The 22,413-nt window shown below is 45.0% G+C and overlaps 1 protein-coding gene across 5 annotated transcripts in view; it reads right to left on the bottom strand.

The window, feature by feature from the left end:
* Positions 1 to 10,352: 10,352 nt before the first annotated feature.
* The window catches only part of NSMCE2 (NSE2 (MMS21) homolog, SMC5-SMC6 complex SUMO ligase), a 270,551-nt gene continuing 258,490 nt past the window's right edge, over positions 10,353 to 22,413 (bottom strand). For all 5 annotated transcript variants that reach the window (XM_008001517.3, XM_038000159.2, XM_008001515.3 and 2 more), the window contains 3 exons: positions 20,742 to 20,842; positions 20,243 to 20,349; positions 10,353 to 10,702 (listed from right to left, as the gene is read on the bottom strand). In XM_008001517.3, the coding sequence (XP_007999708.1) occupies positions 10,588 to 10,702; positions 20,243 to 20,349; positions 20,742 to 20,842 (323 nt within the window). In that variant the 3' untranslated portion in view covers positions 10,353 to 10,587. The remainder of the gene's footprint in view (positions 10,703 to 20,242; positions 20,350 to 20,741; positions 20,843 to 22,413) is intronic.

Genomic DNA, 22,413 nt, shown 5'->3' with positions numbered 1-22,413 from the left:
GCCTAAGTTTTTTTCTCTGTGGCAAAAACAACCCAGTTCTTTTCAGTATAGCATCCAAGTCTTACCATCCCTAAATAGCCTTGTTTATGCTGTTCTCTGGACGAATCAGTGTCTTCACATTCTTTGTGAACTGTGGTCACCATAAATAGCCTAAAAACTCACCTCCGGGCCTCACGCAGAGCCTCATGGCCTGTGTTCCTGACTGCACCGCAGCCTCTTCCATACATTCCAGCAGCGTGCGGCCTCGTTTCTTCACAGCACCGCTCTTCTGGTTTGTGGTGTTTGTGACAAAAGATGATCCTTGAGTTGCTTCCTTTCATAATCGTATCTTGCTTTTTAATTTGGTTTTAAAACCAATTCTGTATTTGTTCATTAAAAGGGAAGAAATCCACGAGGTGTAGTGGCTCACGCCTGTAATCCCAGCACTTTGGGAGGTGCACACCGGTAGTCCCAGCTACTCGGGAGGCTGAGGTGGGAAAATTGTTTGAGCCTGGGAGGTTGAGGCTACAGCGAGCCAAAATCACATCACTGCACTCTAGCCTGAGCAACAGAGCAAGACCCTGTCTCAAAAAAAAAAAAAAAAAAAAAAAGAAAAGAAAAAGAAAGTACTGGATTCAATGAGTTTTGGTAAATTCAGAGTTGTGCAACCTCCACCACAATCCAATTTCCCTTAACCCTAGAGCGTCTCTCATGCATTCCCTGTCCGTTGCCACCCCCAGACCAGGCCACCACTAATCTTTCTGACCCTCCAGATTTGTCTTTTCTGAACATTTCGTGTGAGAGGATTCATAGCCTATGTGATCTCTGTGACTGGCTTCTTTCACTGAGGATGTTTTCCACATCCATATGCGCTGCACTCCCACTCACAGAAACAGAGTAGGAGGGAGGATACCAGGGGTCTGGGGTATGGAAATGCAAAGATGTGCGTCAAAGGGTGCAAACTTGCAGTTATCAGCTGATCCAATGTATAGCATGGTGACCACAGTTAATCATAAAGCATCGTACACTTGAAATTTACTAAGAGAGTAGATCTTAAATACTCTCAACACATAATACACACACACACACACACACACACACACACACACTCTTCTCTTTTTTTTTTTTTCCAGACAGAGTCTTGCTCTGTCACCCAGGTTGGAGTGCAGTGGCATGATCTCGGCTCACTACAACCTCTGCCTCTGGGTTCAAGCAATTCTCATGCCTCAGCCTCCCAAGTAGCTGGGATTATAGACACATGCCACCACACCCAGCTAATTTTTGTATTTTCAGTAGAGACAGGGTTTCACCATGTTGGCCAGGCTGGTCTCAAACTCCTGACCTCAGTTGATCCGCCTGCCTCGGCTGGTCTCGAACTCTGACATTGACACACATGGTTTTTTATAAAGGACTTCATTCCTTCCTATTGCCAAGTAGTATTACATTGTAAGAATTTATCACATTTTGTTTACCCACTCACCAATTGAATATTTGGATTGTTTCCAATTTTTTTTTTTGCTATTATAAATCATGCTGTTATAAACTTTTTATTTATTTATTTATTTAATAATAATAATAATTTTTTTTGAGACACAGTCTCCCTTGTTGCCCAGGCTGGAGTGCAATGGCGTGATCTTGGCTCACTGCTACCTCTGCCTCCTGGGTTCAAGTGATTCTCCTGCCTCAGCCTCCCAAATAGCTGGGATTATAGGCACCTGCCACCATGCCCGGCTAAGTTTTATAGTTTTAGTAGAGACGAGGTTTCACCATGTTGGTCAGGCTGGCCACAAACTCCTGACCTCAGGTGATCCGCCTGCCTTGGCCTCCAAAAGTGCTGGGATTACAGGCGTGAGCCACCATGCCCGGCCTGAACTTTTATACAGAAGGCTTTGTATGAACATGTTTTTAATTCTCTTGGGTAGATACCTAGGAATGGAATTGTTGGGTTGTGCGTTAACATTTTTTTAAAAAGCCAAACAGTTTGCAAAGTGGCTGCATCAACTTGCACTTCCACCAGCAATGTAAAAGCGTTCCTGTTTCCTTCAGTTTTACCTGCCTTCTCTTCAGAATAGTCATCCCCTCTCCACAAATCTGACACAGCTAGAAGGCAGATTTCCAAAACATAACAATCTCCATACAGCTGGGTAATCTACCCACATGAGTCACTCCACCCCATCTCCCAATCAAAAGGTTCCGGACTTTTTACATTTATTTATTTATTTATTTATTTATTTATTTATTTATTTAAGACGGAGTCTTACTCTGTCGCCCAGGCTGGAGTGCACTGGCGCGATCTTGGCTCACTGTAAGCTCCACCTCCCAGGTTCATGCCATTATCCTGCCTCAGCCTCCCCAGTAGCTGGGACTACAGGTGCCTGCCATCATGCCTGGCTAATTTTTTGTAGTTTTAGTAGAGACAGGGTTTCACTGTGTTAGCCAGGATGGTCTTCATCTCTTGACCTTGTGACCTGCCCGCCTTGGCCTCCCAAAGTGCTGGGATTACAGTCATGAGCCACCGTGCCCAGCCTTTGTTTTTATTTTTTTAAATTTTATCATTATTTTTTGAGATGGAGTCTCACTCTGTCTCTCAGGGTGGAGTGCAGGGGCGTGATCTCAGCTCACTGCAACTTCCACTTCCCAGGTTCAGGCAATTCTCCTGCCTCAGCCTCCTAAGTAGCTGGGATTACAGGCACCCGCCATCATGATTCAATATACACATTTTGGTCAATTATATAGTAGTTTGTGGCTAGGCACTGTGACTCATGCCTATAATCCCAGCTCTTTGGGAGGCTGAAGTGGGAGGATTGCTTGAGCCCACAAGTTTCAGACCAGTCTGGGCAACACATTAAGACCCCATCCCTACAAATAAAAAAAAATTTGCTGGGCATGGTGGCCCATGTCTGTGGTGCCAGCTACTTGAGAGGCGAGAGGACCACCTGAGCCCAGGAGTTGGTTACAGTGAGATATGAATGTGCCACTGTACTCCAGCCTCGGTGGCAGAGCAGAGCAAGATCCTATCTCTAAAATAGGGTGTGTGTGTGTGTTTGTACTAATTTCCATGTCAATCTGCTGTCCTTCCAAAGGGCCTTCTACTTCCCATAGGACCTAGTCATTGACAATATGACATGGAATCTTACTTCCTTTTTTTTTTTTATTTGAGACGGTGTTTCACTCTGTTGCCCAGGCTGGCATGCAGTGGCGTGATCTCGACTCATTGCAACCTCCGCCTCCCGGGTTCAAGCAATTCTCCTGCCTCAGCTTGTAGCTGGGATTACAGGCACCCACCATCATGCCCAGATAATTTTTTGTATTTTTGTAGAGATGGGGTTTCACCATGTTGGTCAGGCTGGTCTTGAAATCCTGACCTCAGGTGATCCTCCCACCTTGGCCTCCCAAAGTGCTGGGATTACAGGAGTGAGTCACCGCACTCGGGTGGAACCTTATAGCTTTTAAGGAAACTTCAGGGAGACATCCAAGTCTTTTAGTTTATGTAGGAAATCTGAGGCCTGGGGTAGGGAAGTGACTTGCCCAGTATCACCTTTAAGTGCTAGTCAGGGACACGGAGGGTCAGTTCCCTTCCTGGAAGAAACTATGCTATAAATAGAGGGGGTGTTGGAATGGAGGGAAAGAGGGAGGTGTTGCGGAGGAAGGGGGCCGCCCTGTGGTAAAATCCCGAATGCCAGAACTGGACATCATTCTGTAGGAAAGGAAGGCTTTTGGGTAGGATGTGAAATTACCCAATCAGTATTCTAGTAGGTTAATATGAGAGGGGCAAGATTTGAGTCAGGAGGCCAGCTGGGAGGCTGGTGAATAGCCCTAGTGCGAAGTAAGGAGGGAGCCCTGGATTTGGTGGTGCTGGCAGAGACAACGAGGAGGGGAGGATCACCCAGCTATGCTAAATTCGTGGATAACTGAAGCCTGTGAACCTGGGAAATGGTCTCAGTAACAGCAATAAGGAAGATGGGATAGAAGTGCAGGTCTGCTGAGCCTGCATGTGCCCTCCATGGTCCTGGGGCAGAGAGCCCACCAGCAGGGCAGAGCGCTTCTGCTCACTCACTGTTCCATTCCAAGACAGGCCTGACTGTGCACGAGTGTGTAACCCTGGGCAAATGACTTGATGACTCTGAGCCTCAGTTTCCTCATCTGTAAAATGGGGGTAATAACGAGGGTTCAGGAGAATTAGCTTAGGGGATACATTTAAGGGACTTAGACCTGAGCCTGGTGCATGACAAGCAGTCAGTTCACACCAGCCTTGGTTCCTCTCAGTCCTGTAATTTATCTCTGTCCTTGCATAAAACCTCCGTCAGGGCGGGTCCAGCTAAAAGCAGCACTCCCCTCAGGCACTGCTTCAAGCTGGACACTCCATGTTTGAAGTTTTATATAAGGTGAGAGAGAAATTATCTTTTGGAGTTTGTGGTAATTTTTAAAAAATTAATTAATTAATTAATTAATTTTGAGGCAGAGTCCCACTCTGTCACCCAGGCTGAAGTGCAGTGGCGCCATCTCGGCTTACTGCAACCTCCGTCTCTTGGGTTCAAGTAATTCTCCTGCCTCAGCCTCCCAACTAGTTGGAATTACAGGCACATACCACCATGCCTGGCTAACTTTTTTGTATTTTTAGTAGAGACAGGGTTTTGCCATGTTGGCCAGGCTGGTCTCGAACTCCTGACCTCAGGTGATCTGCCTGACTCGGCCTCCCAAAGTGCTGGGTTTACAGGCGTGAGCCACCGTGCCTGGCCGTGTGGTAATGTTTCAAATGTGCTAGTTGAAAGTTTCTTAAAATAATTAGCATTAAAAAAAAAATGCCATGTCCACACAATTGTCCTAGTCTTAAATCAGTCATATCTGAAAAATTATTTTGCTACAATGTCTAGTGCAGTTTTCAAATGCCACTCATGTGGCCTTGGGGTAATCTCAGATAGGACTCTGGGATTGTCCTGGGAAAAGGGGAGCTACAACTCCCACCTCCTCTTTTAGAACAGCTCTCCTTTAAACTGTCTTAAACATTGGGTTACTAAAGAAGATGAATATAATTTTAATTGAACAAATGGTTCCATTAAAAAGAAAACTCCTGTAACAGAAACTTAATAAATATGCCAGATTGGGCCAGATGTGGTGGTTTACACCTGTAATCCCAGCTACTCAGGAGGCTGAGGCAGGAGAACTGCTTCAACCCGGAGGTGGAGGTTGCAGTGAGCTGAGATTGCGCCACTGCATTCCAGCCTGGGTGACAGAGCGAGACACTGTCTCAACAAAAAAAAAAAAAAAAAAAAAAAAAAGAAAAAAAGAAAAAAAGAAAAAGCTAATAGTATGCCAGACCAATACTAACAATCAAATGATAGACCTTCAAAGATGAAAATCAATTTTGTGTACAACATCAAACTCTTTGAATGGCTAGACAAATTTATGAAACAGTTTCTGAAGGCTAAAGAAGGGAAAGATTTCAGAAGATAAAAATACTATACCTTTTCAAAAGTGAAATACTGTTATTTTGCATTTTTCTAACTGGTATTGGTACCCATACAAATATTCCAGAATTCTCTTTAGAAAGAGTTGGGAAAAATGCAAATCCAATGTTGGGAAGAATTTCATGCTTACCTCTATCTGTTTAGTAAGCAAAATATTTCACAAAAGAATGACATTCCATGAAAAGTATGTTTGTTCTGGCTTAAATACAATCATTTCCTCCATAAAGTCTGATTCAGATAAAGCATCTTAGGAAATTCAAAAGCATTTAGTTTTTAGACAACTGAATGTCATACTACTTTCTGAATTCCATAAAAGTGCTTTCAAAATTAATTCACCCATGTTAGACTATGCTTTTAAACTCAAATATGTTATTATTTAGTGGCTTTTACTGCCCAGTAGATGTCAAATTCAGTTATTTCCTGCATTAAAAAAAAATTATTTATCTTTTTTTCTGAGACAGTCTCACTCTGTTGCCCAGGCTGGAGTGCAGCGACCTTGGCTTACTGCAACCTCTGCCTCCCCGGTTCAAGCAAATTTTGTCTCTCAGCTTCGTGAGTAGCTGGGATTACAGGTGTAGGCCACAACACCCAGGTCATTTTTTGTATTTTTGGTAGGGATGGGGTTTCACCATGTTGGCTAGTGATATGGTTTGCTTTTGTCTCCACCCAAATTTCATCTTGAATTGTAACTGTCACAGTTCCCACGTGTTGTGGGAGGAACCTGGTGGGAGGTGATTGAATTATGGGGGCAGGTCTTTCTTGCACTGTTCTCGTGATAGTGAATGAGTCTCATGAGATCTGATGGTTTTAAACATGGGAGTTTCCCTGCACAAGCTCTCTTTTTGCCTGCCACCATCCATGTAAGACGTGACTTGTCTCTCCTTGCCTTCTGCTGTGATTGTGAGGCCTCTCCAGCCATCTGGAACTGTAAGTCCATAAAACTTCTTTCTTTTGTAAATTGCCCAGTCTTGGGTATGTCTTTATCAGCAGCATGAAAATGAACTAATACAGTACAGCAGAGTGGGATGCTGCTGAAATAATAGGAAGTGACTTTGGAACTGGGTAACAGGCAGAGGTTGGAACAGTTTGAAGGGCTCAGAAGAAGACAGGAAAATGTAGGAAATTTTGGAACTCCCTAGAGACTTGTTGAATGGCTTTGACCAAAATGCTGATAATGATATGGACAATGAAATCCAGGCTGAAGTGGTCTCAGATGGAGATTAGGAACCTTTTGGGAACTGGAGCAAAGATGACTCTTGTTATGTTTTAGCAAAGAGACTGGTGGCATTTTGCCCCTGCCCTAGAGATTTGTGGAACTTTTAACAAGACAGATGATTTAGGGTATCTGGCAGAAGAAATTTCTAAGCAGCAAAGCAAAGGTGACTTGGATGTTGTTAAAGGTATTCAGTTTTAAAAGGGAAACAGAGCATAAAAGTTTGGAAAATTTGCAGCCTGACAATGGAATAGAAAAGAGAATCCTATTTTCTGAGGACAGATTTAAGCCAGCTGCAGAAATTTGCATAAGTAACAAGAAGCCAAATGTTAATCACCTAGACAGTGGGGAAAATGTCTCCAGGGCATGTCAGAGACCTTTGGGGCAGCCCCTCCCATCAAAGGCCTAGAGGTTTTGAAGGAAAAAAATGGTTTCATGGGCTGGGTCCAGGGTCCCTCTGCTGAGTGCAGTCTAGGGACTTGGTGCCCTGTGTCCCAGCTGGGCTGTTGCTTCAGAGTGTGGAAGCCCTGAGCCTTGGCAGCTTCCATGTGATGTTGAGCCTGCAGGTGCATGGAAGTCAAGAATTGAGGCTTGGGAACTTCCACCTAGATTTCAGAGGATGTATGGAAATGCCTGAATACCCAGGCAGAAGTTTGCTGCAGGGGCGGGGCCCTTGTGGAGAACCTCTGTTAGGACAGTGTGGAAGGAAAATGTGGGGTCAGAGCCCCCACACAGAATCCCTATGGGGGCACTGCCTACTGGAGCTGTGAGAAGAGGGCTACCATCCTTCAACCCCCAGAATGGTGGCATCATGTGCCTGAAAAACCTGCAGATACTCTATGCCAGCCCATGAAAGCAGCCAGAAGGGGGGTTACACCCTGCAAACCCACTGAGATGGAGCTGCCCAAGGCCATGGGGGACTACCTCTTGCATCCATTTGACCTGGATTTGACATGGAGTCAAAGGAGGTCATTTTGGACCTTTAAGATTTGACTGCCCCACTGGATTTCAGACTTGCATAGGCCCTGTAGTCCCTTTGTTTTGGGCAATTTCTCACATTTGGAATGGCTGTATTTATCTAATACATGTACTCTCACTGTATCTAGGAAGTAACTAGCTTACTTTTGATTTCACAGACTCAGAAGCAGAAGGGACTTCCCTTGTATCAGATGAGACTTTGGACTGTGAACTTTTGAGTTAATGCTGAAATGAGTGAAGACTTTGGGGGATTGTTGAGAAGGCATGATTGGTTTTGAAATGGGAGGACATGAAATTGGGGAGGGGCTGGGCGGAATGATATGGTTTGGCTGTGTCCCCACCCAAATCTTATCTTGAATTGTAACTCCTAAAATTCTCAGATGTTGTTGGGAGAACCCAGTGGGAGATGACTGAATTATGGGGGTGGCTCTTTTTTTTTTTTTGAGACAGAGTCTAGCTCTGTTGCCCAGGCTGGAGTGCAGTGGCACAATCTTGGCTCACTGCAACCTCTGCTTCCCAGGTTCAAGGAATTTTAATATGTCAGCCTCCTGAATAGCTGGGATTATAGGCTCACACCAAGGCTAATTTTTGCATTTTTAGTAGAGACAGGGTTTCACCATGTTGACAAGGCTGGTCTTGATCTCCTGACCTCATGATCTGCCCACCTCAGCCTCCCAAAGTGCTGGGATTACAGGCTTGAGCCACTGTGCCCAGCCAATTTTGTATTTTTAGTAGAGACGAGGTTTTGCCATGTTGGCCAAACTGGTCTTTTTTTTTTTTTTTTTTTTTTTTTTTGAGGCAGAGTCTCGCTCTGTCGCCCAGGCTGGAGTGCAGTGGCCAGATCTCAGCTCACTGCAAGCTCCGCCTCCCGGGTTTACGCCATTCTCCTGCCTCAGCCTCTGGAGTAGCTGGGACTACAGGCACCTGCCACCTCACCCGGCTAGATTTTGTATTTCTTAGTAGAGATGGGGTTTCACAGTGTTAGCCAGGATGGTCTCGATCTCCTGACCTCGTGATCCGCCCGTCTCAGCCTCCCAAAGTGCTGGGATTACAGGCTTGAGCCACTGCGCCCGGCTGGCCAAACTGGTCTTGAACTTCTGACCTCAGATGATCCACCCACCTTGGCCTCCCAAAGTGCTGAAATTACAGGCATGAGCCACTGCGCCCAGCCTTATTTCTTGTTTAATAGAGACAGGGTCTTGCCATCTTGCCCAGGCTGGTCTCAAACTCCTGGGCTTGAGTGATCCTCCTGAGTAGGTCTCCATTTTAATTAGACTTTTTTTGTACATGCACACACACACACACTCACACGCACACTTGTTTATTTACAAAAGCTTTGGTTCTAAATGTGGGCTTTGAATATATTTTCATTTTCTAAATTAAGTTAATAGGGAGGAGAAGGGTATGGAGTTAAGAATGGAGATTTTAGGACTGGGCTCTCCAGATTATGGTCCCAGCTCAGCCATTTCCTAGTTCCATCTCTGACTTTCCATGGGTGACTTCGCTTCTCTGTGCCTACTTTTCCTTATCTGTAAGAACTGTGCTTCCCTCACTGGGGTATGAAGATTATATGAGTTAATATAATGTAAAGCACTTAGAATGGCACCTGGTATAGAGTAAGTACTCAATAAATGTTAGCTATTATTAGCTATTCTTGGTTTTCCAGTGTCATCAGGGTATGCTTCAAATTTTGTTTAATTAAATAGTAAGGTTGATAAAAGGTTGCTAATGGAGACAAATGATTGGTACTCATCACACAATTAGAATATAATTGAAGACATTCAACTTAAAGACCCTGCTGGTGTAAGTCCATAGACTCTCAGGGGTCACAGGACATTAGGGAGCATCTTGTTGATTAGAGACATTAGAGAACATCTTGTTGAACACCTTCACTTTATGGCTGAAGACACTAATGCCCAGGGGGATAAAGTCACTTGTAGTAAGCCATCTAGAAAAACAGAGAGCAGCTGGAATGTCGTTACTGTTGATGGTACTTTAGGTTCTTGGAGGGCTGCAGCAAAGTTTTCATTACAGGCATCAATCATCACTGCAATGCACTGATTAGCCAGTCACTGGAGCATTCTATTCCATTCAGAATGACAATAAAAGCATTTATATGTTTGGAACTGTCAATATACAATATAAATACAAGAAAGTAAACTGACTTTGCTTTATAACCAAATGCTATTATTTACTATACTTACAGAAAATGCCTTGCAATGGGTGTTTTTTTATATGTTTTAATTTCAAATATCACTTGAAAGACATTCTTTTTATTTATTTATTTATTTATTTATTTATTTATTTATTTATTTATTTTGAGATAGAGTCTTGCTCTGTTGCTCAGGCTGGAGTGCAGTGGTGTGATCTCGGCTCACTGCAATCTCCACTTCCTGGGTTCAACTGATTCTCCTGCCTTAGCCTCCTGAGTAGCTAGGATTACAGGTGCGCACCACCACACCTGGCTAATTTTTGTATTTTTGGTAGAGATGGAGTTTCACCATGTTGCCCAGGCTAGTCTCGAACTCCTGACCTCAAGTGATCTGCGCACCTTGGCTTCCCAAAGTGCTGGGATTACAGGTATGAGCCACTGCACCTGGCTGAAAAACATTCTTTAGCCAAAACTATTATAAAAATCAATCTGATGTCCTTGAAATGGAAAAGCCTGCACCTCTGGAACAATCCCTACATCAGGAGGCGTGCAGGGAGGACACTGCAGATGATCAAAGTTTTATTTAACATTATAGAACACTTAAAAATAAACAATATGCTTGCATTTCTGTTGTGTAACTTAGAAAAATGTTTTCAAGCACACATAAAAGCATCAAGTTTTACCCCAAACAAGTATGCTCTGCAGCCAGTCCCTAACTGCTGGGGCCAGCACTGCTCTCAACAGACGGCTGAGGTAGGAGGTAGGCTGCTGGTGTCCCTGCGGGCAGGTGGCTTTTCCTATTCGGAATGATGCATTCTCTTGTTGTGGTTCTCAATCGCCCTTCTAAGTGCTTCATCCTGGATGAGATCCGACTTTCTTACATTCGTGTGGCTACAGCCAATTTTAGGGCAACTGCAAGGGAGAAAGAACATCAAGTCAGTCCCCTTTACTGCCTTAAGCAGAAACTTCTTTTACACTCAAGTGTTTAAGTAAGACTTCTAACGAAAAAGGAAAAGTGTTAAAGTCAGGACCAAGGTGCCCTCATTTATTGATTCGCTGAGTCCCTACCTGAGCCAGGTCCTGTCCAGGTGCTGGGGACACAAGCGATATGTGAGTAGTGCCTACCTTATCAAGAGCTAACTTTCTAATGAGGAAGACAGGCTACCACTAGCGAACCAAATAAATGCTTGCTGTAAGTTCAGGTCACCTTATGGGCTATGAGTGCAACGAAGCAGGGTCAAGAAAAGACAGTGCTGGGGCCATGGCTGCTTTGGCTGGACTCAGGGCATGCCTCACCAAACACATCTTATCTTGGGCAGGACCCAGAATGAAGCATGGGAACAAGTCTGCATGTGGTCCGGGCTAAAGCAGTAGTGAGTGCAGTGCTGAGGACGTCCCGCTTGGTGCCCTGGAGTGAGAGCAAGCTCTATGTGGCTGAAGCGACCCTGACAAGAGGGAGAGCAGTTGGAAGTGAGGTCAGTGAGCCAATAGGGCTTTGGATTTTATTTTATTTTATTTATTTATTTTGAGACAGAGTCTCACTCTTTCACCCAGGCTGGGGTGCAGTGGCGTGATCTTGGCTCACTGCAACCTCTGCCTCTTGGGTTCAAGTGATTCTCCTGCCTCAGCCTCCCGAGTTGCTGGGATTACAGGTGCCTGCCACAATGCCTGGCTAATTTTGTGTATTTTCAGTAGAGACAGGGTTTCACCATGTTGGCCAGGCTGGTCTCAAACTCCTGACCCCAAGTGATCCACCTCCCTTGGCCTCCCAAAGTACTGGGATTACAGGTGTGAGCCACCGCCTAGATTGGATTTTATTTTAAATATGAAGACAAAACACCGGAAGTTTTTGAGATGGGGGGGTGTGTTTGGTTTATATCTGGAAAATGTTACTCTGGCTGCTTATGGAGAACACAAAGCAGGGAGGTAAGAGAGGGGCAGGGAAAATAGCGTGGGGGATCCCGCAGGGTGCAGGAGAGAGGTGAGGGCAGCTTGGTCGAGGGTGGCATGGCGATCAGCTTCAGGACACGCCTGACCACAGAACCTGTAGGACTTGCCAACGGAGCGGCTGTGGAGTGTAAGGGAAAGGGAAGAAGCCGGCTTCATCTGGGCAGATCAGTGACTGGTAGTGCCCTTTATCACAGTGGGAAATGATGGGGCAAAACAGGCTGCAGCACAGAGCCACAATCCTGGTTGGTATCTGTTTCCTCTGGAATGGATGCCCAGTAGCTCTCCCAGAAGAGACTGAGTGGACCACTGAGACTCAGTGGAAAGGCTGCAGCTGAAGACATCAGTGTGAGTCACCCAGAAAGGGATGGAAACAAGCCGCGGCTCTGCTTCGATGTGATCTTCTCTGAGGGCAGTGGGCTGGATGACATCACCTATTTCTTCTCAAAGAATCTGGTTCTCAAAGTGAACCAAATTTTGGTAGATTAGAGGCCCAATGTTTGGAGTCAAGCTAATCTAGGTCTGAATTTTCTCTCTACCACCTACTTGCTAGTTATGAGACCACAGGCAATTCACAATAACCTTCTTGAGCCTCTCTTGCCTCTGATTTAAAATGGGGAGAGAACCCCTATTTCCCAAGGTGACAGGCAACACAGTGCTCAATAATGTTAATTCCCTTCCTGATCCCGTGACTATCATGTGTTCCCTCATCATCATTCTTCCAAGAAGTTTTAAAGTTCTGGATCTATTTCTACCTTGCATATATCCAACACAGGCATGTACCCATTCATGCATTAATTGACTCTTCTAGGGATCAGCCCTGTGCTAGGTTCTAAGCACGCAACTGTGAAATACAAATATATGGTTCCTGTCCACACAGAGCTCTGGCCCAGTGATCTGAGACAGCTCTCCATAAAGCACAGGATATTAAGACCAAAAACAACAAATATGGAAACCACACTAAAGATGCAAACGAGAAGGAAAGAAAGTTGGTCATGGGAACTCCAATTTGTCTAGTGGTAGGAAGCCCAACAGTCCAACATGAAAGAGAAAGTATTTCTTGGCCCTGATCTGTGAATCAAGGAGTCTTTACATTAGAGGGGCATTAATCAATGAAATAAATAATATGCTTAATAACAATATTTATTTTTAAAATATTAAAATATGGCCAGGCACGGTGGCTCACACCTGTAATTTCAGCACTTTGGGAGGCCGAGGCAGGTGGATCACATGAGCTCAGGAGTTTGAGACCAGCCTGGCCAACATGGTGAAACCCCATCTTTATTAAAATACAAAAATTAACTGGGCTTGGTGGCAGGTGCCCATAATCCCAGTTACTTGGGAGGCTAAGGCAGGAGAATTGCTTGAACCCGGGAGGTGGAGGTTGCGGTGAGCCGAGATTGCACCATTGCACTCCAGCCTGGGCAACAGAGTGAGACTCTGTCTCAAAAAAACAAAAACAAAAACAAAAACAAAAAACACAAAAAACAAAGCCCTATATACTCAGGTACATGATGTGTTAAATCATAATTATAGAAAGGCAATTACATGAAAGAGGATCAGGGTGATTTGGCCCAGGTATGCATCATTTTGATGATTTGGCTTTGCATTAGGGCAAGGTTGGAAAAATGTTTTACACTAGTTTAAAAATCTGTATTTTTCCCTAGCCTGTCCCCCTATGTTGTGAAGTCTCAAAGTGAATTCTCCCCTCCCCTCCCCTTCCATTCCCTTCCCTCCCCCTCTCCTCTCTTCTTCTTCCTCCTCCCCCCTTCCTTCCTTTCCTTTTTTCTTTTCTTTTCTCTTTTCTTTTCTCTTTTCTCTTTTTCTTTCCTTTCCTTTCCTTTCCCTTTCTTTCTTTCTTTCTTTCTTTCTTTCTTTCTTTCTTTCTTTCTTTCTTTCTTTCTTTCTTTCGTTCTTTCTTTCCTTCCTTTTCTTTCTTTCTTTCTTTCTTTCTTTCTTTCTTTCTTTCTTTCTTTCTTTCTTTCTTTCTTTCTTTCTTTCTTTCTTTCTTGTTTTTCTTTTCTTTCTTTCTTCTTTTTCTTTCCTTTCCTTTTTTCTTTCTCTCTCTCTCTCCCTCCCTTTCTCCTTCCTTCCTTCATTTCCTTCCTTCCTTCCTTCCTTCCTTCCTTCTTCTTTTCTTTCTTTTCTTTCTTTCTCCTTTGTTTTTTTGACAGGGTCTCATTCTGTAACCCAGGCTGGAGTGGCACTATCTCTGCTTACTGTGACCTCTGCCTCCTGGGCTCAAGCAATCCTCCCACCTCAGCCTCCTGAGTAGCTGGGCCCACAGGTGTACATCATCACGCCTGGCTAATTTTTTAAAAATTTTTTTGTAGAGATAGAGTTTCACCATGTTTCCCAGGCTGGTCCTGAACTCCTGAGCTCAAGTGATCCACCCACCTTGACCTCCCAAAGTGCTGGGATTACAGGCGTGAGCCACTGTGCCTGGTGAATTATGTCTGTATGAAAATAAGCAGCTAAGATCATGAAGAGGATACAGACACTTTTGTGACAATAAAAGCCAAGTATCATAACTTTGGTTTCCATGACATTGAAATGCAAGTCCAAGTAGGTTGCTGGGATGACCCTCCCTTAATACATAACCCTGAATATCTGCTTTGGACGGCCTGGCCTTGGTCTCTTCCATCCTACCCAGCAAAGGCCTTAACTCTGATAGCCAGACAGTGAATAAGCAGTGGAGAGGGAAGTGGAGAGTGAGGTGGGGAGGACTTCCTGATGACATCATGGTTTTAGTCAGTGCATGAGAGCACGCTGACAATGTCTGATGGACTTAACCACACACTCAGCTGCAGAACAGGCACCCACCTTCACTTCATTGGGATGGAGCCCAGGGCACTGAGGGGATAGACTCTGATGGTAGAAGCATGAACCAAAAAGCCCTCCTAAGGGGAGCGGGATGGCCTACTGACAGAATTGCAGGCTCAAGAGTGACAAAGACCTGGGCTTAAACCCCCTGGCTGTGTCACTCTGGGTAAGTGACTAAATTCTCTGTGACTCAGTTCTTCCCTTTAAGAACATGAAGGCAGAGCACAAGCCTGTCAAATAAGGTGAGAAATAAGCAGGCTGATGTGTGTCAAGGACTGGGGAGTTCACTTCAGGTCCTGCCGTGCACCAGTCCCTGCTCTAGTCCACAGCTTCCGCTCTCAAGAAACTCGTGGAGGGGAGCCAGCTGTGCTGACAATGTTGGCATGACATGGGGTGCTAATGACATTTTGTCCAGCATGAATACGGGCTCAGGGAAGACTTCCTGGAGGCAAGGTTGATGCTGGAACTGGGAAGAACCTTGTTTCTCACTTCATCTCCAATAAACACAAGTTTTTAAAGCAGAAAGGATAAGAGAAGGCCATCATGCCACAGTGCTGAATCAGGGCATGCCTCCTCTGGAGAAACAACTGTCTCCATAAGCATTCAGCATTAATCCCACGACATCCTGGTGAGCGAGTTCGGTGTGGCAATATCCGATCTTCAGTTGCCGCATCATCGCTGCGCAGGAGTCAGCCCTTCAAACCTTGAAGGAGCGGCTGGGTCCACACCTCCAGGCACTGCCCAAGCAGAGCATTTCACTGCAGCACGGGGCAAGCACAAAGGTGACTGCTGAGCAAAGGGAACTGGGCCTTGGGGTCCCACAGGGCTGTGGGGAACCTTGGCCTCTGCAAACGCTCAAGAGTACATGATCCTGGGAGTTCCTGGATCTGGGTCCCAAGAATTCCAAGGTTTAGTCTACAAGCTGTAGACAGAAGGTCTATAGAGACCTCTGGAAATCTGAGTGGGAGGGATTCCTGTCATACCTCAACACAGACAGTAATTCTATCTCACACCCCCGAGTCTAAAATAATGTGTCATAAGCGGCACGGGGAGCGATAACAACTCTATCAGTCTCGGTCTTAACAACCCTGCAGCTATTTGTTTAGCGCTCTTCGCTCCCAAAAGAGCTTTCAACTAAGTGCTTTTGCTTCTCTTCTGCCAAGAAATGTGCTGGTCCAGACCTAGAATGGAATTCCCTACCATTTCTTTGGCCCCTGAAATGCTGTGAGATGCTGATGTTATTTCCACTTTACAGATGAGGAAACTGAGGCAGAAAAGTTGAATGGCTTGTCAATAAGTGTTGAAACAGGAACTCCAAGCACAAAGCTGGAGTTCTGCTGTTGAATGACCCATTTCTATTCAACTTCATTTTATTCTACATGCTCTTTTTTTTTTTTTTAATTCTTTTTTTTTTTTTTTTTTGAGACGGAGTCTTGCTCTGCCGCCCAGGCTGGAGTGCAGTGGCCGGATCTCAGCTCACTGCAAGCTCCGCCTCCCGGGTTCCCGCCATTCTCCTGTCTTAGCCTCCCGAGTAGCTGGGACTACAGGCGCCGCCACCTCGCCCGGCTGGTGTTTTGTATTTTTTAGTAGAGACGGGGTTTCACTGTGTTAGCCAGGATGGTCTCGATCTCCTGACCTCGTGATCCGCCCGTCTCGGCCTCCCAAAGTGCTGGGATTACAGGCTTGAGCCACCGCGCCCGGCCCTTTTTAATTCTTTTTTTTGAGACGGAGTCTCGCTCTGTCACCCAGGCTGGAGTGCAGTGGCCGGATCTCGGCTCACAGCAAGCTCCGCCTCCCGGGTTCACGCCATTCTCCTGCCTTCGCCTCCCGAGTAGCTGGGACTACAGACGCCCGCCACCTCGCCCGGCTAGTTTTTTGTATTTTTTAGTAGAGACGGGGTTTCACCGTGTTAGCCAGGATGGTCTCGATCTCCTGACCTCGTGATCCGCCCGTCTCGGCCTCCCAAAGTGCTGGGATTACAGGCTTGAGCCACCGTGCCCGGCCTCTACATGCTCTTAAATATGACTTTTAAAAATACGTTTCCTGTTCTCAAACAAAAAAGCAAAAAAGTGACTGTGGTCAAGTTAGAAATATTAATATATGAAAATCATAAGGTTGGGAGGCCAAGGTGGGCAGATCACTTGAGGCCAGAAGTTTGAGACCAGCCTGGACAACATGGTGAAACCCTGTCTCTACTAAAAATACAAAAATTAGCCGGGCGTGATGGTGTGTGCCTGTAATCCCAGCTACTCGGGAGGCTGAGGCACGATAATCACTTGAACCTGGGAGGCAGAGGTTGTACTCCAGCCTGGAGTACAACATTTGATGACTGACTGAATGTAGGAGAAAGGAAGAAGCAGCAAGGGGTGGCTGACATTTAAAAAAAAAAAAAAAAAAAAAGAAAAGAAAAAAAAGGAAATCATAAGGCGGCTTTATTTTTAAGCGAATAAATAGGCTTATTGTTAACAGATATATTTTAGGAAATTATTCTAACTACTGTGCTTGGCTGGGGCTAAAGTCTCAACAATATTATTGTGCCTCAAGGCAGTGCAGAGAGGCCTTCCCAGGGCCTGAAGCTTGCACAGTAAATTTCAGGCAGTGCCCAGAACACAATGGATCTGGAACTCCAGTCTAAACAAACAAACATAACTAGAACAATCTAGGAGGAAGAAATGAGACAATGTGTCATGGACGTTTCTAAACAAAGCGAACCCAGAAATACTCATCACTCTAACGTGCATCATGGGAAATGACACGACCTCATGCTTCATCAGAAACGTCTGGAGTCGGTTTCAAGAAGGCCCTGAGTTCTAATCTACTGCTGCTCAAATGCACCTGGCCTTCAGAACCCTGCCCACTCCGCCTGCAAGTTCCCATGAGCCTCCACCCCTCATCACTCTTCCTGGCTCCTGGCTATGTTTTAGACTGCTTTGCCGGGGTCTTCTTCCGCTGATTGATCTTTTCACTGGTCAACAAAGTGTTTTTTGAGGGTTGGCACCAGGGTGCTGAGACGTCACAGTGAGCAGAACGAAGTCGGGCTCTGGCCTTGCGGATATCGCGGGGGAGGCCCAGGTCCTGCTTTGCTGGCTCTCCGCTGGCGAATGCATCAGTTCCAAGCTGCGTCTGCGATGGTAGTTGAGCGGGTTGACTCCTCTACACTGATAACCTCCTAATCCACATCCATAGTTCTGAGTCCTTCCCTTATTGCAAAACTCACATTTGCTGCATTCCTGGACACTTCCACAGGGCTATATTGCTGGGACCTTGAATTTAGGATGACCTCAGCTGAATCTATCACAATCCTCCAATAAGAGTGTTCCTCTCTCATGCCTTCTCTGAAGGCTAATGAGCAAATGACAGTCCTAGACACCCAGATGAGAAATGTCAGCCACCCCTCGCTGCTTCTTCCTTTCTCCTACATTCAGTCGTCAAATGTCGTTAACCATACCTCCACAATCACTCTTGCATCTCTATGCTCTCATTATCTATAACTTAAGTTACTGTAAAAGCATCCTAACTGACTTTTTTTTTTGCCTCATGCCTCCTTAATCCATCTTTGCATTGCTATTGGAGTAACTTCCTAAACTCCAGGTTGGCTCATCTTACTCCTTTACAACTGTCCTCCTCTCCCATGCCTATAGAGTAATGGTGGAAAAAAATGAAGAGGATGTTGATAGTGGCTCAAGTTTGAAGATGATGATGGGACAATTTTTACTGAGCCCTACTGTGTACCAGCTACTTTAAGTACTTTGCATGTATCTTATTTAAATTTCAAATATGCCAATGAGGCGATTACAATGGCTGTCTTCCATTTATGGATAAGGAAACTAACGAAAGCATGCCATGGCCGGGTGCCGTGGCTCACGCCTGTAATCCCAGCACTTTGGGAGGCGAAGGTGGGCAGATCACCTGAGCTTGGGAGTTTGAGACCAGCCTAGCCAACATGGAGAAACCCCATCTCTACTAAAAATACAAAATTAGCCGGGCGTGGTGGTGCATGCCTGTAATCCCAGCTATTCAGGAGGCTGAAGCAGGAGAATTGCTTGAACCTGGGAGGTGGAGGTTGCGGGATGCCGAGATCGCACCATTGCACTCCAGCCTGGGCAAAAAGAGTGAAACTCAGTCACAAAAAAAAAAAAAAAAAAAAAAGAAAGAAAGAAAGCATGTCATGCCATAAAGAAAAAAGAAAGCATGCCATGCCATTTAACAACCCAAATTCCCCCTCTTCTTTTGGAGACAGAGTATCACTCTGTCACCCAGGCTGGAGTGCAGTGGTGCGATCTCGGCTCACTGCAAGCTCTGCCTCCCAGGTTCACGCCATTCTCCTGCCTCAGCCTCCCCAGTAGCTGGGACTACAGGCGCCTGCCACCACGTCCGGCTAATTTTTTGTATTTTCAGTAGAGATAGGGTTTCACTGTGTTAGCCAGGGTGGTCTCGATCTCCTGACCTCGTGATCCACCTGCCTCAGCCTCCCAAAGTGCTGGGATTACGGGCGTGAGCCACCGCACCTGGTCGAAATCTGACATTTCAACTGTAAGTCAGAAACTTAAAACAGATCAAAATGTACTAAGAAGGTCTACATTTTGCAAACATTAGGCAGCAAAGCCATTATTCTTCTAGAATAAAAAGGATAAGTTCCTTGCCTGAATGACCATCAAGATATCTTTAGTCTCCAATATATTATCTCTAAGTCCACACCCAGATGAGGAGTGCTGGGGAATTCCAATTCTAGGTCTGGACCAGCAAATTTCTGGGCAATGGAGAAGCAAGCCACACATCAAAGGGACTGTTATCAGAAGTCAACTGAGAACTAGTCACACCTGCAATTCCATTCCTGCAACAAATCCACGATAAGAGCACAAGAAATGCCAAACTGAGTCAATGCCAGTCAGTCTGGCTAACTCAGGATTCTGTGTTATTACAGGAACAGAGCATGGTCGTCCGTGGTCATGGGAGGAGGGGAAGGAAGGCGAGATATATATATGTGTGTGTGTGTGTATATATATAATATATATTTAAAAATCAATAATATATATGATATACATATAAAATAATATATAACATATGTATTATGTATATTTTTAAAGATTCTGCAAAACTTCCAATTAAAAAAATAATTTATCATTTATGAGTTAGCCACGAATTTACTTAAACCTTTTTTTTTTTTTGAGACAGAGCCTAGCTCTGTTGCCTAGGCTGGAATGCAGTGGCACAATCTTGGCTCACTGTAACCTCCGCCTCCTGGGTTCAAGAGATTCTCCTGCCTCAGCCTCCTGAGTAGCTGGGATTATAGGCACCTGCCACCACGCCTGGCTAATTTTTGTATTTTTAGTAGAGATGTGGTTTCACCATGTTGGCCAGGCTGGTCTCGAACTCCTGACCTCAGGTGACCTGCCCACCTCGGCTTCCCAAAGTGCTGGAATTACATGCATGAGCCACTGCGCCTGGCCTTATTCTGTTTTGAAGGTGTGGTTGAAGTTCCCTCAGCTTCTTCCTGAACAGATTACTAATTTTTCCCTCAAGTATTGTTTTTCCAGAAAGCCCACTTCCATGTTTACAGTATTCGGGAGGTGAACGGAATTTAGAAGAGACACTGAAGTGTCTTTTCCTCTAGCGTGAACACACCACCTCTGAGTGACTACCACTAGGGAAGGCTCCACTTCCTTCCCTGCGTCCACTCACCGGGCCTTTTTCTTCTGCTTGTGCCTGGACTCAATAATGCCAACAATGGCTTCCTCTTCATAGGTGTGGCCACACACTTTATTTTTCACTGGCTTCTTCATTTCCAACTGTAATCAAGGAGATGTTGGGCTTTCAGGAACGATAATGATCAACTTCCAGTAGCTATTTTGTCCTAGTCCTGAGCTTTCTATGTTTAACTTCCCATTCTCATGGCTTTAGATAATTATTAGGCTTTAGATAAGGAAATGCAGGGAATCCAGTGGCAGTACTGTCACTTGGCCTGTAGGCCATAACTTTAGTCCCGGATCCTTAAGGGCACGATTTACTGACAGCTCTCTCCAGCCCAAGAACCTCCCGTGGATACTCTTCAACCCCCAGCACTTTTCTTTACTCCCTCCTTAACTCCCTAAGTGACATCAAACCAGAAAGCAAACAGGAATCTTTCTGCCTCTGTGAAGTGAATCGTGTTTCTTTCAGGGGAAGGAGGAGGAAGCGGTACCAGTGTAATGGGGCACATGAAGTTGGTCTGACTTTGGGTCACAATCATCTCTTCATCCACTCCTTCTGTTCCGTCAGCTTCTCTGTCGGCTTGAAGACCATCTAGAGGAAAACGGACAGTTGATAAGCCTCCCTGGTCTAACGTCAAAGAAAAGGAAGAAGTGGAAGGAAAGGAGGTGAAGAGTTTCTGGGGGTGAATTTGGTGTTGGCCCCCATGTAGGGACTGGATGCATAGAAACTCTTCTGCTTTTCAGAGGACACTACGGGGTACCTCATGCTGACTATTTTTGATAAGGAAACTGAGGCTCAGAGCAGTTAAAAAAACTCTTTTTTAAAGTTATAGAGAAAGTGACCAAGAGAGTGGCTTCAGAGTCAGAGAACCGACCTGGTTATCTCTTTCTTGTCCAGTGGTGAGACGTTAGGCTAGCAAGGTGCGCTTTTTTAAAACCTCTGCTTTACAGGCTTGTGGCAAAGATTAAAAGAGATGAAGAATGTGGTATGCTTTGCACAGCTCATGGTACAAAGGAATAATCAATAAACAGTCATTACTATTAGGTAGTGCAGGGCTTCTCAAACTTTTTGGTTGTAGGTATGAACTCTTTGAAGCTTTTTTCTATGTGGGTTATATTTATCAATATTTAGCAGATTAGACATTAAGACTGAGGAATTTAAAATTCATTAAAAAATAACAATAAGGTCAGTTGCAGTGGCTCACGCCTTTAATCTCAGCACTTTGGGAGGCCGAGGTGGGCGGATCATGAAGTCAAGAGATCGAGACCATCCTGGCCAAAATGGTGAAACCCCATCTCTACCAAAACTACAAAAATTAGCTGGGTGTGGTGGCACGTGCCTGTAGTCCCAGCTATTCAAGAGGCTGGGGCAGGAGAATCGCTTGAACCCAGAAGGTGGAGGTTGTGGTGGGCCGAGATCCCGCCATTGCACTCCAGTCTCAAAAAAAAAAAAAAAAAAAAAATTAAAAATTAAAAATAACAATAATCCCACTACATGTTACCATAAACAACATTTTAAAAGTTAAAATTATATTTCCAGAACATTCCCCCCATACATACAGACATACATAGTGAGAAGAATGGCACTGTTTTCCATTCTTATAAATATCTTGAATGTCTGGCTTCATAGCAGCCAGTTGGATTTTGATATCTGCATATGCATTCAATCTGTCACAATATCACATATCCTGTAGTCTCTGGGAAAACTCACTCATGAAAAGAATAGAGTGAAACAGGCAGATGAGATCATAGTATTATTATAAAGAAGTTTTGACCTTATGGACACTCCGAAAGACCCTTGGAGCACCCTAGAGTTCCCTGGCCTGCAGTTTGAGAACTGCTGAGTGACAGTGACAGGACTGGCTTTAAACAGAGCATGAGCTGCTTCTGAAACTGATGTTCTTTGAATTACATCCCGTTTGCCCCCAACTGAAAAAAACAAAACAAAACAAAAGAAAACCAAAAACAGATTATAGACAACCTTTGAATGGGATGATGGGAGAGTATCTCACATGAAAGCCATTCTCTCTGAAGAAATGATACTTGTAATTTTGCACAGAAGTTAAAGATCAATAGCTTTTTTTTTTTTGAAATGGAGTCCCGCTCTGTCGCCCAGGCTGGAGTGCAATGGCGTGATCTTGGCTCACTGCAATCTCCGCCTCC

Source organism: Chlorocebus sabaeus, chromosome 8 (assembly GCF_047675955.1).
Source record: "Chlorocebus sabaeus isolate Y175 chromosome 8, mChlSab1.0.hap1, whole genome shotgun sequence".
Taxonomy (NCBI): Eukaryota; Metazoa; Chordata; class Mammalia; order Primates; family Cercopithecidae; genus Chlorocebus; species Chlorocebus sabaeus.
The sequence above is the reverse complement of the archived record's forward strand: the minus strand, read 5'-3'. Positions and strand labels throughout refer to the sequence as shown.